This window comes from Calidris pugnax, unplaced genomic scaffold (genome assembly GCF_001431845.1).
Source record: "Calidris pugnax isolate Ruff unplaced genomic scaffold, ASM143184v1 scaffold318, whole genome shotgun sequence".
NCBI classification, from domain to species: domain Eukaryota; kingdom Metazoa; phylum Chordata; class Aves; order Charadriiformes; family Scolopacidae; genus Calidris; species Calidris pugnax.
The window spans coordinates 100,057-116,105 of NW_015091062.1; the positions used below are offsets into that span (position 1 = coordinate 100,057).

At 37.2% G+C, this 16,049-nt stretch overlaps 1 protein-coding gene across 1 annotated transcript in view; it reads right to left on the minus strand.

The window, feature by feature from the left end:
* CCDC138 (coiled-coil domain containing 138) overlaps positions 1-16,049 on the minus strand; it is a 38,981-nt gene that overhangs the window by 12,751 nt on the left and 10,181 nt on the right. The window contains exons 7-12 of the mRNA XM_014956695.1: positions 14,938-15,015; positions 14,748-14,858; positions 12,705-12,863; positions 11,808-11,924; positions 10,401-10,593; positions 6,193-6,369 (exon numbers count right to left, since the gene is read on the minus strand). Of these exons, the coding sequence (XP_014812181.1) occupies positions 6,193-6,369; positions 10,401-10,593; positions 11,808-11,924; positions 12,705-12,863; positions 14,748-14,858; positions 14,938-15,015 (835 nt within the window). The remainder of the gene's footprint in view (positions 1-6,192; positions 6,370-10,400; positions 10,594-11,807; positions 11,925-12,704; positions 12,864-14,747; positions 14,859-14,937; positions 15,016-16,049) is intronic.

The following is a 16,049-nucleotide window of genomic DNA, read 5'->3' on the forward strand; positions in this document are numbered from 1 at the left end:
TGTTGATTGGGACAAAATGGTGAGATTATTTTTGGCTGGCACCAGACTTCAGAATTATACAATGGCATGAAAACTCCCTGGTGTTTGGGAAATGCCTGTGCAGCTGGAATACTATCCAAGTTCTGATACCTAAAACATAACGTAGTCTGATGACACGTATGCGATTTCAGATCCCAATTTGATAAATACACGTAACTTGAATCCTTCCAAGAAATAACGTAACTGTACTGTATAGTATAACGTGGGCTCTGGAGCTTTCTATGCTATGATGAGGCACCTAAGTTTCAAGAAACATACACAAATAAGCTTACCAAGGGTACCAAAAGTCTTAATTGTTTCTTCACAGAATTCCTGTAGTGTTAAGACCACTGTGTTTCTATGGCCTAGCTGGACTGGTACACTGGTGGTGTCCATTCTTGTACAGAATACACGTCGACTCAGACAAACTTTTAACGAAGCTGTGGATCTCAGGCATAATTTTACTTATAGTTTTAAATCAGCTTGCAGCTGGTATACAAGATTTACTAGATTGGCACAATTCCTGTGGAATACAGTAAGCTCTCCCTAGGATCAAAAAGATTAAAGAGTAAACCCTGATCCTATTAGTATGTTCCAACCTGGAATCTCAAGCAATACTAAGAGATGAACCACTTTGAAGGTTGATAGTCCATCTTCTGCCTCTAATGAGAAAATGATGACAAATGGTTTTACCACTAAGAATGCAAATGCATAGACCTCTTGACACAAAGAAGGTCAAAACAAGCCTTTTGTCTTTGGAGGAGGAATGAAATGCCCAATTCCAGATTACTAAGGTTACATTTTCTGCTCTTCTGTCATCTAAGTGAACATCCAGATGTTGCTTTACCAGTACTGTGTCATGAAGGCATGGATGGAAAAGGCAGTGCAGGGGTACAAATTCACTGAAACTACCTGTAATATTCACTGCTCGCACTTTCTTGCTCTCGTTAGTCCTGGGGATTACATGTCAGGTTTCCTGAAAGAAAGCTTGTCACTAGAAGTTGTGTAGGGTTCATTTGGACTAGAAGACTATGCTTCTTCCTTTGCACCTCACAAAACCAAGTTGTGCAGTGCAAAAAAACGTCATCTGCTTCTTCCTTCAGACTGGAATGCATAAGCTCACTGAAAACACAGAGGAGTTCCAAATTCTTAATGAGCAAGGAGTTTCATTAGCCTTTGAACTGAAGGGGTACTAATCTTTAAATTAAGTATTTCCACAGGGCTTGATCTCCAACCCTGACAGTTATCTTCATCAGCCACAGTCTTTAAGGGCATGGATGTGCCCAAACATCCAAAAACATGTGTGGGCACACTGCATGCAAGGTGGCATGATACACAGAGATTTTGGCTATCAGCTGCCTTTCACCATACAGATTTTACTTCTTCCCACCACTCTGTGGGAGTCTTTTTATAAACAGACACTCTGTTTTAATAAAGTTAGCCTTGCCTTGACAGAAGCACACGGTGAGTGTCAACACACATTTACAGAATGACAGACTAGATCTTGCTGAACAAATCCTGGTTTACTGTCCTTTTTCATGCATTTTTTTCAAATTTTGAAATGCCCTGAAGCCATCCTCTGGACGACATTATGATCTAGCAAGCTTTCTGAGACAATTATATCACTCTAGAATTAATTATTCCACCACCTCTGCCTGCTGATCCTTCTCTTCCTTGTGAAAAAAAAAAAAAAGATCTAACAGGCAACAATCAGAATAGTAGAAGATATTGCATACAAATGCATATCCTGAGCTGCCCAGGACTGACAAGCATATAATAATGACATTATAGGTAGGCAAATAAAGAAAGTACTGAAGAATGTTACCTTTCAGTCCTCCACCATTTCCCATTGAAATGGTGGTGTCAGGACACTCATAGATTCTTGATGTCAAACTCCTGAACAGAAGTGGAGAGGGAGTGCATGAAAGGCTGTGTGCCAATAAGATGCACAGCAATAAGACTATTAATTTTAATTTGCCATTAAGGTCTTGTACATAGATAGAAACCAGATGATACCGATGCCTCAACTGTTGCATCTGACATCATGTTTTCAGTAACTGAATGCCTTATCAGCACTGTCAACGTTGTATCAACTTGTAATGGAAATCTGGATCCTGGACCCATTGAGACACTATGTAGCCAAAAGCAATGATACCCATCTAAAATATGAAAACATTCATACCAAACCCAACTCAGTCAAGTGGTTGAAGCTGTACTGCAGACTCTCTTGTTATAACTTCTATCAAAGCACAGAAACATTAATCTTAGACCAGTAGGTACTTTCTTTATATGCAGCTTAAGTAATTTTCCTTAAAGATGAGGGAAATCTAGGTTTCATTTCTGGAACACAGGAAAGATAATTTCTTACAGGGAAGAGAACCTACATGGAGACCTCAGACAGACCTGGACTGTACAGGACCATTAGCATTCATTGCTTACTCTAACAAAAGATACATGCAGTTACAGGAAGGAGCAGTGCAACATAGTAATTATTTCATATCTAATTCACATCTTTCAGTCTGGACAACTAAAATATGAATTTGCAAAAATACTTCACAAAAAATTTAAAACTTCATTTTTTTAAGTTATAAAAAGGAATATCCAGGAAAAAAAAAAAGTACTGCATTTTTTTCCAACTTAATTTCTAATCACTTTAGCTCTAAAGGTAATATTTTTGAACAAAAATATTGAAATACTCCTATAGAGCCAGAAAATTATTGCAGCAAGTTGAAAGAGTGCCTACAATTGCATATCTTACAGGAAAATAATAATTTAAAAAAAAGCCTAGACTTTGCCTCCTGATGCTCAAACGCTGTCTTTTTAGGTAATGCGATTCCATATTTTAGCATATGGCCTATGACTTCAAATTTAAGGATGCACACCAATACAGCTTTAAAATTGAGCATAAATTCCTGTTTTAATCTAACACAGCCCTCAGAATATCCATTGCAGCCTTCTAGTTTATCTTTTAATGATTTTTTAATAGGAAACTTACAAAGGAATGAAAATACGATTTCCCATCAACAATATTACTTCTCATTGTTAACAATTTCTTGCAAAACACTAAATATGTATTAGAAAAGAGCAGAACACTGTATTCTATCAAAAGGAAAGGTTCTGTGAAAGGCTTTACATCCAGTTGCTGAGAAATAAATTCTCAATTAAATGTCAATTCAAGGAAACATTGTTCCTCTTCCCTGATTTCACAAATATACATCTTCTCTGAGAAGCAACAAGGCAAAATATGAGTCTCTCACAATGTATCTCCATTGTTCTTCAAAGGCAGGCATCTAACATAATACCAGAAACCATTCACCTGATCAGGTTACTTTCATGAGTATAACTATCTCTTTCCCAATCAGTTTACCAATTATAGTTATGACTATCAGGGAGAATACTTTAGTGTAAGACTATACTAAGTACATAGTCAGAAAAAGAGTCTGCAAGGAAGAATAAACATTAGTTAAATCTTTCTGACATTTATCTTACTTTGAAATGGGTTTTAACTCAATGCTGTTCCATCCCAAATCAAATATGTTTTCTATTTTTACCACTACAGTGCACAGTAACAAAATACTCCCCAAAAAACAATATACATTTCAAAAACAGCAGTATCCCCTTCTCCTTTTCTACTTTAAAAGGCAGCAAGTGTTATCTTATCTTTAAAAAAAAAAAAAATCACCAGGTTTATTCAACACGGCACTGGAATGCATCATTACTTTCATGTTCACCCAGTAGGTTATCAACTGATTCTTAGCCTGTATCACTTGGAAAATCACTGTTACAAATAAGATTATTAACCCTTTTATAGGGCCACAGCATAGTAAAATTCATCAAAATATAAGCACCTCAGCAGTAAAATTCAGCAAAACAACCACCTCTTCTAGAAATGTCTTTTCCAATTATTAGAAAGTGAAAAATGACTGGGCATGAGCTGTTCCTTCAAACTAGAAAAATAATTTTGATAAAGCCTATTTTTTATCTCCACCTGCTGGCAGGTTTTCATGATATGGCTTCCCTGGCCCAACCTGACTTCAGGGGAAACCATCAACAAAAAAACTAACACCAATAAAAAAGAAAGTAACAAGAAAAGACAGGACAACACTGAAAGGCATAGACAATTCAGAAATACATTTTATGTCTCTAATGAGTCTACATGACATAAATGAATGCTAATACTAGATTAGATTATTTATGCAGAAGAATCATGCTATTTTTATGTTGTATTTCACTGAATTTCACTGAATTTCACTGAATTTCTAGAGTTGGAAGGGACCATAGAGATCATCTAGTCCAACTCCCCTGCTGAAGCAGGATTGCCCAGAGCTAGAGCATGTTACTCAGGACTGCATCCAGGCGGGTTTTGAAAATCTCCAAAGAAGGGGACTCCACAACCCCCCTGGGCAGCCTGTTCCAGGGCTCTGTCACCCTCACCGTGAAGAAGTTTCTCCTCATATTTGAGTGGAACCTCTTATGTTCCAACTTGTGCCCGTTGCCCCTCGTCCTCTCGGTGGGAACCACTGAAAAGAGTCTGGCTCCCTCCTCCTTCAACCCTCCCTTGAGATACTTGTAGGCGTTGATAAGGTCTCCCCTCAGCCTTCTCTTCTCCAGACTAAAGAGTCCCAGCTCTCTCAGTCTCTCCTCATAAGGGAGATGCTCCAATCCCTGAATCATCTTTGTAGCCCTACGCTGGACTCTTTCTAGTAGTTCCCTGTCCCTCTTGAACTGGGGAGCCCAGAACTGGACACAGTACTCCAGTTGTGGCCTCACCAGTGCAGAGTAGAGGGGGAGAATGACTTCCCTTGACCTGCTGGCTACACTCTTCCCTATACAACCCAAGATACCATTGGCCTTCCTGGCCGCAAGAGCACACTGTTTACTCATTGCCATTTTACTGTCCACCAGGACCCCTAGATCTTTCTCTTCAGTAGTTGCCTCTAGCGGGTCCACCCCTAACCTGTATTGGTGCCTGACATTCTTCTTCCCCAGGTGCAGGACCCTACACTTTTCCCTGTTGAACCTCATGAGGTTCTTCTTTGCCCAGCCCTCCAGCCTGTCCAAGTCTCGCTGGATGGCAGCACAGCCCTCCGGGGTGTCAGCCACTCCTCCCAGTTTGGTATCATCAGCAAACTTGCTGAGGATACACTCTGTCCCCTCGTCCAGGTCACTGATGAATATATTAAACAGCACGGGTCCAAGTATTGACCCCTGGGGGACTCCACTGGTTACAGGCTTCCAACTTGAACCTGCTCCATTAATAATTACCCTTTGGGTCCTGTCACACAGCCAGTTCTCAATCCACCTCACTGTCCCCTCATCCAGCCCATACTGCCTCAGTTTCCCAATGAGGATGTTATGGGAGACAGTGTCAAAAGCCTTGCTGAAGTCAAGGTAGATGACATCTGCTGCCCTCCCCTCATCCAACCAACCGGTTATGGCATCATAGAAGGCTATCAGATTGGTCATACATGATTTACCCTTGGTAAACCCGTGTTGCCCACTTCCAATAACCCCCCACTCTTCAACTTGTTTGGAGATGACATCTAGTATGAGTCTCTCCATCACCTTCCCAGGGACAGAGGTGAGACTAACTGGTCTGTAGTTCCCAGGGTCCTCCTTCTTGCCCTTTTTGAAGACTGGAGTGATGTTGGCCTTCCTCCAGTCCTCAGGCACCTCTCCTGTTCTCCACGACTTCTCAAAGATGATCGAGAGTGGTCCAGCAATAACGTCTGCCAGCTCCCTCAGCACTCGTGGGTGCAACCCATCAGGGCCCATGGACTTATGAATGTCCAGTTTGGCCAAGTGGGCCCGAACCTGGTCCTCATCTACTTGAGGAAAAATTTCCTCTCTCCATACCGTCCCCCTTGCCTCCAAGGTCACAGATTCATGAGGGGCAGTCCTAACAGTGAAAACTGAGGAAAAGAAGGCATTCAGCAAGTCTGCTTTGTCTGTGTCTTCCACTACTAGGGTGCCCACCTCATCCATCAGTGGGCCCACATTATCCCTAACCTTTCTCTTGCTGTTAACATACTGAAAAAACCCCTTTTTGTTATTGTTAATATTGGTGGCCAAGATGAGCTCAGCTTGAGCCTTGGCCCTTCTAATTTTCCCCCTGGAAATGCATACCTCACCTGTTTTCAACATGATTTTTTTTTTTAAACTACACAAATTTACCAGATTCTGTGGTCATCTGAAGTAATCCATCAAGAGCACTGGAAAGCAGAACTGTACTGGATACTTTTAAGTGACTTAATATGACGGGTACACATTGGTATTCCACAAATAAGGCCTTCCCTTCATCTGTCTTCAAGTCTTTGCGAAGGGAATCAAATGCTTGAGCCAGGTAATCCACTGAAAGATATCAGAATACAGGCAATAAAACTTCTATAATCATAGCCCCGTGACACAATATGTGAATAGAATAGCTATCCTGAGAGTTACTGTTGCAGATGTATACTTAAAAGTTAAATGACTGAAAATATTACTTTTATTTAAAGACATCCTCTGCCTGTTTTTATTCCTTAACAAATTGTTATTAGTGGAGAAAAAGACTAACTACAACTCATATGTTGAAGAAAAATACACTTACAAATATGAAGTCCTTTAATATTTTGCTTCAGAGGAAAGAAAGTACAAGCGTGTGTAGTTTGAGACAGTGTTGGTTTCAACATCTGGGAAACCTCTATTAAAGGAGCTGTCTGAATAAGAGAAACTACTTTCAAGATAGCAACTACTCCCATTCCTTTCTATAAAGGGCTGTACATTTTATATACTCATCCATTGTGGAGTGCACTAAACTATACAAAGAATGTAGGTTACATGACACAACCTAATTTTCTTAATTTCCTTATGTCATATCTTTCTTAGTATTTTGGAATAGCATTGATCATCTGGTGGGCAGAAAATAAGTATAAGGAAACACTTTATCCTGTAGCAAAAGTTTAACTACAGTGCCCTCTGCTGCATACTGACATTTTGAATGAAATAGGATATAGGTTCAAACCAAATGTGCTACCTTATCACTAGATCATTAGTGTCATGTGGTCAGAGTGATCAAAATTCATACAAGGTGACACATGAGATATGTTTAACAACAGTTCATATTTTCCATGTTATAGATGTCAGCAGTAAAAAAACAACCACGAGAAGCTTACCTGATTCACTCTAATCAATAGTGTTCATGCGATAATTCTGCAGTAACTAGTTTTTTTATTGCAATTCTTTTTGCATCATTTCTCGAAACGTGAGCCTCAACTTAAGAGTAATTATCATGCTTCACCAAGATATCTTGACTGAAATGGTTTCCTCCAACAACTGAAATACTATATTTATTCATTAACGATGTTAGGGCGGTCTTCCACCATGTTTAAATCCCGTGTTTACTGGAAATACTCATGATATACATACTGCACAGGTCACTTAAGCATTAAGACATACTAATCTGCTTAACCACTTAATCCAGAAGGATGACTTCCATGAACAAGAACATTGTTCGTTATTTGTGAATTCAAAACCTTTGCCATCCCTGATTAGTGTCTGTCAGGATGCCAGAGACTGCAGGAATTTTGTGAGGTGGATGTCTGATTTCTAAGAAATGGCCTAAAATTCGTAACATATTTCATGCAAGAGAGAAAAAAAACAGACGCCAAAGCAGGCATCTGATTCTGACACTCCAGCATGGTTTTGCAGTATTACCTCAAAAATTAACACCTCTGTGACTTGTCTCCATCTCTTTGTGTTACTAGTGGAGGGGATTTGTTACAGATAAAGACATCTTAAAATACAAACCATTCTGAGAACTAAAGAGCAGAAATAGAATAATGGATAATTTAGGTTGGAACCTCCTGCCCAAAGCAGGACCACCTCTGAAGTTAGATCAGATTGTTCATCATGGTAACTCTACTGAACAGTTATTTGCTATCAAAATGATCTGTGATATTAAAGCATCTTTGAAAAGGGAAAATTAAATGGTTATTATCACAATGAGTTGGAAAAGTATTATAGATATAGTCATTTTTTATGCTATCCTTGTAAAACTTTTTCTTGCAGAAAATCCCAGTTATGCAGCACCACAGCACGCCTATGCAGCTGCAGGCAGGCAGCAATTACCTCAGTAATTCACCAGCAGAATTACCTGCTCTTAGTGGTATATAATTGTGTTTTCTGTCTGACTTCCCTAAAAAGGATCTGCAACACCCCTTTTTCCCTATTTCCCTTGAAGAGAGAAAAGGCTTCATAACTGAAGGCAGCAGTTAACAAATCAGCTGAGAGAACGGTTACTGTATTCTTTGAGATGTATTTTCCACAGTTTTCTTCTCATCCTGTCCAGACACAATCTTATTCTTGTTAACTCGTAGCGTCTGCTTTGAAACTGTTATCTTCTCCCTTTCCCATGAGGTAGGGAAGACCCAACTTCCCCTATTTCTTTGCCAACATAAAATCATGTAAGTTTTAAGTAGAGGATTCTACTTTACCCTACTATTATACATCATCTGCTAATGTGAAAGGTGGGAGGATCCTAGGAACAAATTGGAAACAGAAAAAAAAACCTCACAGTGAAAGGAAAGAACCACTTATCCTCTGATGCCCCCTTACACACCCCCCAGATTATTTTTGGATAACAAAAGACAGAAGTGTGAGCTGAAAATGATATAGCTCTTTCAGATACAATGACCTCTGACAGGCACTAAAGGCTGTCCAGACTATAGTGTTTAAGAGGATGTTTTTAAAGTTTTTCTTTTTTTAAGCTCAATTTTTTTAAAGAAATAAATACACAAAAATCAAGTCTTTATATAGTCAGATTTCAACTTGATAATATGTGGCAATTATACCACATTTAGGATTCAGAGAGGACCTATCAACTCTGCTGCTTTTATGTTGATGGACTCTTTTTGTATAAATGAACAAAATTCCTTCATTGTAATAACTGAAGCCATTATTGAATTAAAACAATTAAGTAAAAAAGAAAGTTAATAATAGAAGTGAAAATAAGACATTCTTTTGGATTAGTCATAAAATCTGCAAATTTACGAATTAAGAACCTTCAAGCATAATTCAAATTAAATACTAACACAGAGGTTTTCAAAAAAGTCATATAAAAATTAGAAATAGAATTTTTTTAAATGAACAAAGTTAATTCTAAAATAAAATATTTCTATAAGTCAGATGCTTGAGGGTTTTTCTTCTCTAGGTTCTGATAGAAAAGTGTACACCAATCTCTATGTCAAAAGGATAAGGAAGGAAAGCATTAAAATCTGAATTTGTGCCTCTTCTCATAGTGTGCTCAACACTCACATCACTTTAAAGAAAATGTTTCACTCTTTTCAGATTTTATCTGTTTTCAAAGAAGGTCCCACTGAGTCGATTTGCCACAGCATCTTGAAAACTGCATAAGTGGAGTAACCTGTCATAAACTGAAGCAGAAGTCACTATTTTCAGAGCTGTGTTATCCCCTGATATGACATTACTATACTGCATCAACATAGGAATTCTGGAAGATTTTGGGTAAAAAGGCCACTTTTCATGCTAGGCTTTGAAGTCTAAAACATTTTTATGTAAACAGAACATGGTGCCTTTGTAAATGAGTCTATTTAACAGTGAAATCTGAATGGATAATCATATAAAGAACTGACAAATTTCATAGAGGAGCATTTTTCAGTGTTGGTATCAATTTGCAGAACCAGACCTGGTAGGAGAAGAGAGGAGCAGCAGACAGGTAAGGGCTGGAGTATGAACTGTATGCTAAACTTAGACCAAGGGACAGAGAAATTTCAGGATGTATATTGTATCACAATTCAACCTAACAACTGTAATCCACTACACAGCTGGCTTTCTCTGTGTGACTACAGGTACATCAGAAATACTTATGAACATCAGATTTATCTATGCAGCAAAGTTGCAACTATGTCAGAAGAGAAACACTTGACACTGCAGCTGATCAGCCTTTCAGGGGATAGGTAAACAACCTACGAGCTTAAACAGGACAGTGAAATTCTAGAACTGTTCAAAATCTGCTGCTTATTTCTGTTTATAAAAGAGTAACTAGCTACGCCATTCCATGCAGTAAAGATCTTGGCAATCCAGTCACTGCTGTAGTGACAGTTTGACAGAATTACCAACACCTCTTTTTCCCCTTCTTCAGAAATGTTGATGCCTGACAAGAAGTCATCATACTAAAAGGAACACATAAATTCCAACATGAAATGAATAATAGCAAGATTCATAGTTGTTTCCAGTTGGTTTTTTTTTCACAAGGTAGTAAAATTCAAGCAAAATTACTTTTCACTAACAAAGCATAATAGATGCTACAGTGTCACTGAAATTTTTTTTTGTCCAGGCACATAACTGAAATAAATAAATTAAAAAAAAAAATCAGAACTTACCTTGTGTCACTGTTTTAAGCACAATTAAAGTTGACAGAAACCTCAAAGGCAGACAGGAACTCTTAAAGAAAGCCGCCGATTTTGATTTACTCTCTGTAGATTGTTCAGGAGAACAATGTGGGTTTCCCTTCCTTACTACGCCTTTGAAAATATCTTCGCCAAGTCTCCTCATTGTCGATGTCATTGTTGCATGCTGTTTCAAACAATGCACACAGTTAATCTAAAGATTACAACACATTAAAATCCTGCATACTATGTAGAGATATCAGTGTTCCCCTAGCAATTAAATCTTAAATAACAAATGGTTGTATTGGATCCTTATCTATATAGGGTACTTTGTGTTCCAAAAGAGGTTGAACCACATTATCACGGTGTTTTATCAACACACATTTCACAAAAAGACTAGTTCATGAGGGCCCCTGATATGCTGACATTATTTAAGTTGTCTCCGATTCCAGAACAAGCTCAGCTTCAGTCAACTCTGTTTTGTACGGTTGCCTGAAGTTATATACCCTGTAAAAGCATTTACAGAATCAAGGTCTAAACATGAACCTTAAGAACTCTGTACAGGTAAGATCTATTAGACTTTTAATCATGAACTATGCAGAAATATTACTTCAGAATCAAACTTCACAATATGCTAATTTAAAATATGGTTTCTTATTAGCACTAAAATTGGCAGCTTACTATTCTATTGAATTTAAACTGAAGATATTTACAAAGTTTCCTACCTTTTGCTATAGCAAAAGCACTATTGACAGCACTATGCATTCTACTGAGTTTTTACAGTACAGCTACTGTCTTTTCTTTATTATACTGCTATATATTTTCTATGGCAGTCTATTCAGAGGAGTAAGGAATGTCTTGTGCTTTGACAACTGAGCAGAGAAAAGAAAAATCAAAATTCCTTTGCTGTTTTGCCACACACCTCCACCAATTTCAACAAATGTCATGCATAGTGAACATAAAAATATTACCTCCTCTGGTGCACAAGTTTTATAAATACATGTAAAAATACAATTTCTGAGACATTCTCAAAATCATGTAAAAAAACCCATAAATCCAAAAAACATATCTAACAACATACTAACAATCCAGAGTGTACAATACAGAGTGTATCCTCAGCAAGTTTGCTGAACACCATAACAGAGATCACATACCTATGAAAACTATGTTTAGATACCCAATACAAAATTTAAAATTAAATGAAAAAGATTTTTTTTTTCATTTCCCATATATCTGTGGTAAACATTATGAATTTTTGTTTTGCAAAGACAGCAGAGTTTATTTTATATATACTACCTGAAAACATCCACTTTTCATATGTATTTAAAACACAAAATCCACTAATATCTTCTGGGAATTTAGTTTTAAAAAAACATACAGCAAGGGGACTACTTTTTTTACCTGAATACTACTGTCTAGCTGTCTTATAGTCCAGTAAATAAATTTAATCACAGACAAGTGTAGTTTAGGATTCACAAATGGCATCCACTGGAGTTGCTCAGTAGCTATAGGCAGAAGCTGTAAAAATATACAGAAATAAAATTACATGCAGTATATGAAACTACTGTATAAACTGAAAAACACTACCAGAGGACTTTCTCTTGGCATTTAACAGATTACATATGCAAATTCTCACTGGGCAGATCCATGACAGGTAATAGAATTATATGCATACACAGATTTTAAGTTTTAGAAAGGTTGACATGCAAAAGAGGAGATACATCTCCACTCAGACTCAGTAAATTCAATCCCAACGGCTATAAATCTTTAATATAATGAAGAAGAATAGTAAAAGAAGATTTTCTGAACACCTCACTGATTTCCAAACCTTGGTATCCCAGAAAGAAAACAAAAAAATTATTAAAAGTATAGCATAGTAGAACCTTTTATCAATCATAAATTGAAACTTTAATACCCAATATAGGCATCAAAATACTTTAATTTAGACAAGTTCTTCTCCTTAGAAAAAAGAAATTATGTACAGTATTACACAAAAAACACAAGACAAATTATCAATGGACAGAAGTGACATGAAATAAAACGCTGGAACTCTCAAGCTGAGACTGAACACCATACTTTTCCTTAAAAATGATCTGTATGCTTTAGAAATGACAAATCACCTATTATATTTCACTGCTGGAATTAATACTGACTTACTAACAGTGATTTTGCTTTAATTACTGCATCCAAATCATGTATCAAACAGGCTGACCTTTTATGTTCTCAAAATCATGTAAAAAACCCCATAAATCCAAAAAACATATTAACACAACATATTAACAATCCAAACCCCTTTACCTTCATACACCTTTCCTGGGTGTGGGTTTTTTTGGAGGTCTGGGTAAGTTTATGACTGTCTTCTCTTTCTTCTTGTATTTTTATTTTGTTAAGGTGCTGGTCTGAGATCCAATCCATAAGAAAAGTTAAGAGCTCATAAACTTGAGAATTCAATGGTAGCTGCAATACATCCACAACATCAGGTATTTCAGCTTTAAGTTAATGGTTTTTCTAAGCCAAAATAGTAACAGACTTAAATATATGAGAGTACATTAGTTCTGAAATATTATGCATAATGTAAAGTATGATGAGTATATGCCTGATAAAATCTGGGAGGGAAGTTACTGTATTGGGAGCCTGTGGAAATTGTTATTTTTGATGAAATGTAATCTTGAACAGGCCATATCTGCTCTGTTGGGTCTTGTACTCAGGGCTTGAGAAGCCTCCATGTTACTAATACAACCTGTAACTTATAATATCTTTGGGAAAGGTAAACTGTATGTGGATCAAGGGATGGAACGTGGAGATCCTGACCCAGAGACCGCTGTACACTGAGGAGTCAGAGATCCACACCACAGTCAGCCCGTGTAGGCACAGACTTTGGGATGTCAGATTCACTCACTACATATATTCCTCTTCTTATTCTGTCTTATTAAAGCAGTTATCTTATTAAGTCATTTGTTGTCAGGCCTTCTTGTAGAGATCCAGAAATAACCCTGCATCGTTTCTCTCTCTCACACCTCGCTCCTCTCCCCACCACAGAACAGGTACTATCTGTGATGGTTTCCAGGTGCGAAAAAACACACCTATAATTTGTTTTGTACTTAGAAAAATGTTATATAAGGCCTGGGAAAAGATTTTCACATACAGAATCACTCTATTTTATAATTTTGGCCAAATGAATTACAGGAGAAAGCAAATCTTTAACGTCCTTTGCATGTGGAAATTCTCATTTCAATGCACTAGACCTCTACACAAGACCATACTATGCACTGTTGTTAAAATTTAACTGGGTAACTAGCATTGTTAGAAAAAGAAAAAAGACTTCATTAAATGGTCATTCTGTCCCTGTACTACATTGCAATGAAATACTCTATGATATCCAGAGATATCTGAAGACAGGCTGCACGGACAGTTCTCTAAAGACTTCAAAATTTTCTTGTATCTACCTTCAAATAACTGGTTTCCTCTTCACTCAGAACTGTAACTACCAATACTGTTTATATTTCACTTGCAACTAAAGTACACTAAAACCTATATAAACAGAGAAATATGTTGGCTATATATAGACGGCACAGTTTTAAGGCATCTGATATAGATTAATTAAAGTAGGATGGTGTGATTATCTCTTTCCCCTTTCACAGTTTAGCCTCTAGCTGGAGAAAAATGATTACCAGCTGGGAGATGTTGGCAGAATACTACCAGAGGACTTGTTACTAAATGGAACAACATGGAGAACAGAAAGCATTTCATTAAGTGATGTAACAAGATATTTTAAGGAAAATAAAGTGATTGGTTTGGAATTGTGTATGAGCACTGTATTTATTCTTTTTCCCCTCATTAAAAACAATTTCTCTAAAAAAATAACAGTAGTACAATCACCTTTGGTTTACAGAATTAAAATTCTTTATCTGAGACCTCTGACTGACTACTTTTTAGCTGGTGTTATTCATAAAAAGTCCTGTACTTTAACCAGAATTAATCTAAAATTTGCTCTGACACAATGAAAGAGACCAGTAACAGTGTAAGCAGGTTATAATTTTAACTGATGAATGAAAGGTGATGTGACAGGAAGAGGAAAACATACCATGTAAGTAAAAATATATACGAATGCTATATACATAGATAATATGAAATCCAACACACATTTTTAGCAACAAGCTTAATTCTTTGTTAACTGCCTGTTTTCCCCTGATATAATCTGCATGCTTTCTTACCATAACTAATTCACTCATGAAATAAATAATACTGGAAATCATATTTTCTAATTTCTAGCAGATACAGATAGAATGTTCCACTGCCTGATGTGTTTAGAATGAATCTTTCACTTTGCCCAACTCTTACCTTAGCAGTTTTTGATGTTGCTATCACTTTTTCCTGCTTGACAGGTTTACTTTGTTGCACTGTTTGACATATATCCTTAGACTTCTGTGCCATTAAAAATTCATGCTTCCTCTACAACAAAATGTAACAATGAATTATAATTCACTTGTTACCTATAAAGGAAGCAGGTATATGTAAAAACAAACCTTACTTGTAGATTCTCTAAACGAGCTTGTACTTTTCTTGCTTGACCTTCCAACTTCCTGTTCAGCTCAGTTACATCACTTAACTGAAAGAATCAGAAAATATTAAAGTATCTGTAAATTCAAAACTCACTTCTTAACTATCACACTGAAATAATTTGATGTGGTTGCTGAGCAGCTAAAGTTCAAGTTTTTTCTTCTGAATATGTAAAGTGATAGAAACAAATTCATCATCCACCTCCTCAATGAATCACAGAATGGTTGAGGTTGGCAGGCAGGTCTGGAGGTCATCTGGTCCAACACCCCATCTCAAGCAGAGCCCCCAAGAGCCACCTGCCCAGAACCATGTCCAGACAGCTCTTCGCTGACCTGCAGCCCAACTTTCCAGTTTGCAGGGGGAAGAATAAGCACTGCAATGCTGCTCTAGATAGAAAGGCACTACGCATTTTATTACTTTTCATGAAGGAGTGACATAAAAATGGAGCGCACATTCCAGGAATGGTCCAATAGTCTTGTCAGTGAGGAGGGTGAAAGTTTTTCTCTCTGCAGAATCAAATAGTTACTGATCATGCTACAAAACCAGTTTACTCTGTGAGAAAAGATGAGGGAAACTGTAACCTCCATTTAAATATAAGAAACGTGCTCTAGGCGTACAACAAGGAACAGCATGATTATCATGGAAGACATCAGTTTGCACAGACATGCAAAAATTTTCTAGTGAGGGGAAATAAAGAGGCAGATGGGTTGCACCAGAACCATAACATTGCAGGAGTTAGGTCTGACGTTCTCTAAGAGAAAGAGTAAGGCTCTGATGTAGATTTTTTATCGCACTCAGACTACCAGAACTATAATTAATTCAATGAATAAACAGTGGTCAAATAGCAATTTGTGTGTCAGCGTTCTAGGTCAGACTTAACAGTCAAGTGAGATGGACATTCTTACTCTTTGTATTACTATGAACCACTGTCTTGAGAAAATACTGCCTTCATTAACATTTGTAAAAATAACTGAAAATACTGAGCAAACACGAAGTTAGAAATATTTTCAGTCATTCATACAATTCTTGTCTTACAGAAGCAAAAAATCAGCCATTTTGTAAACTTAAGCTGTTCAACTATTT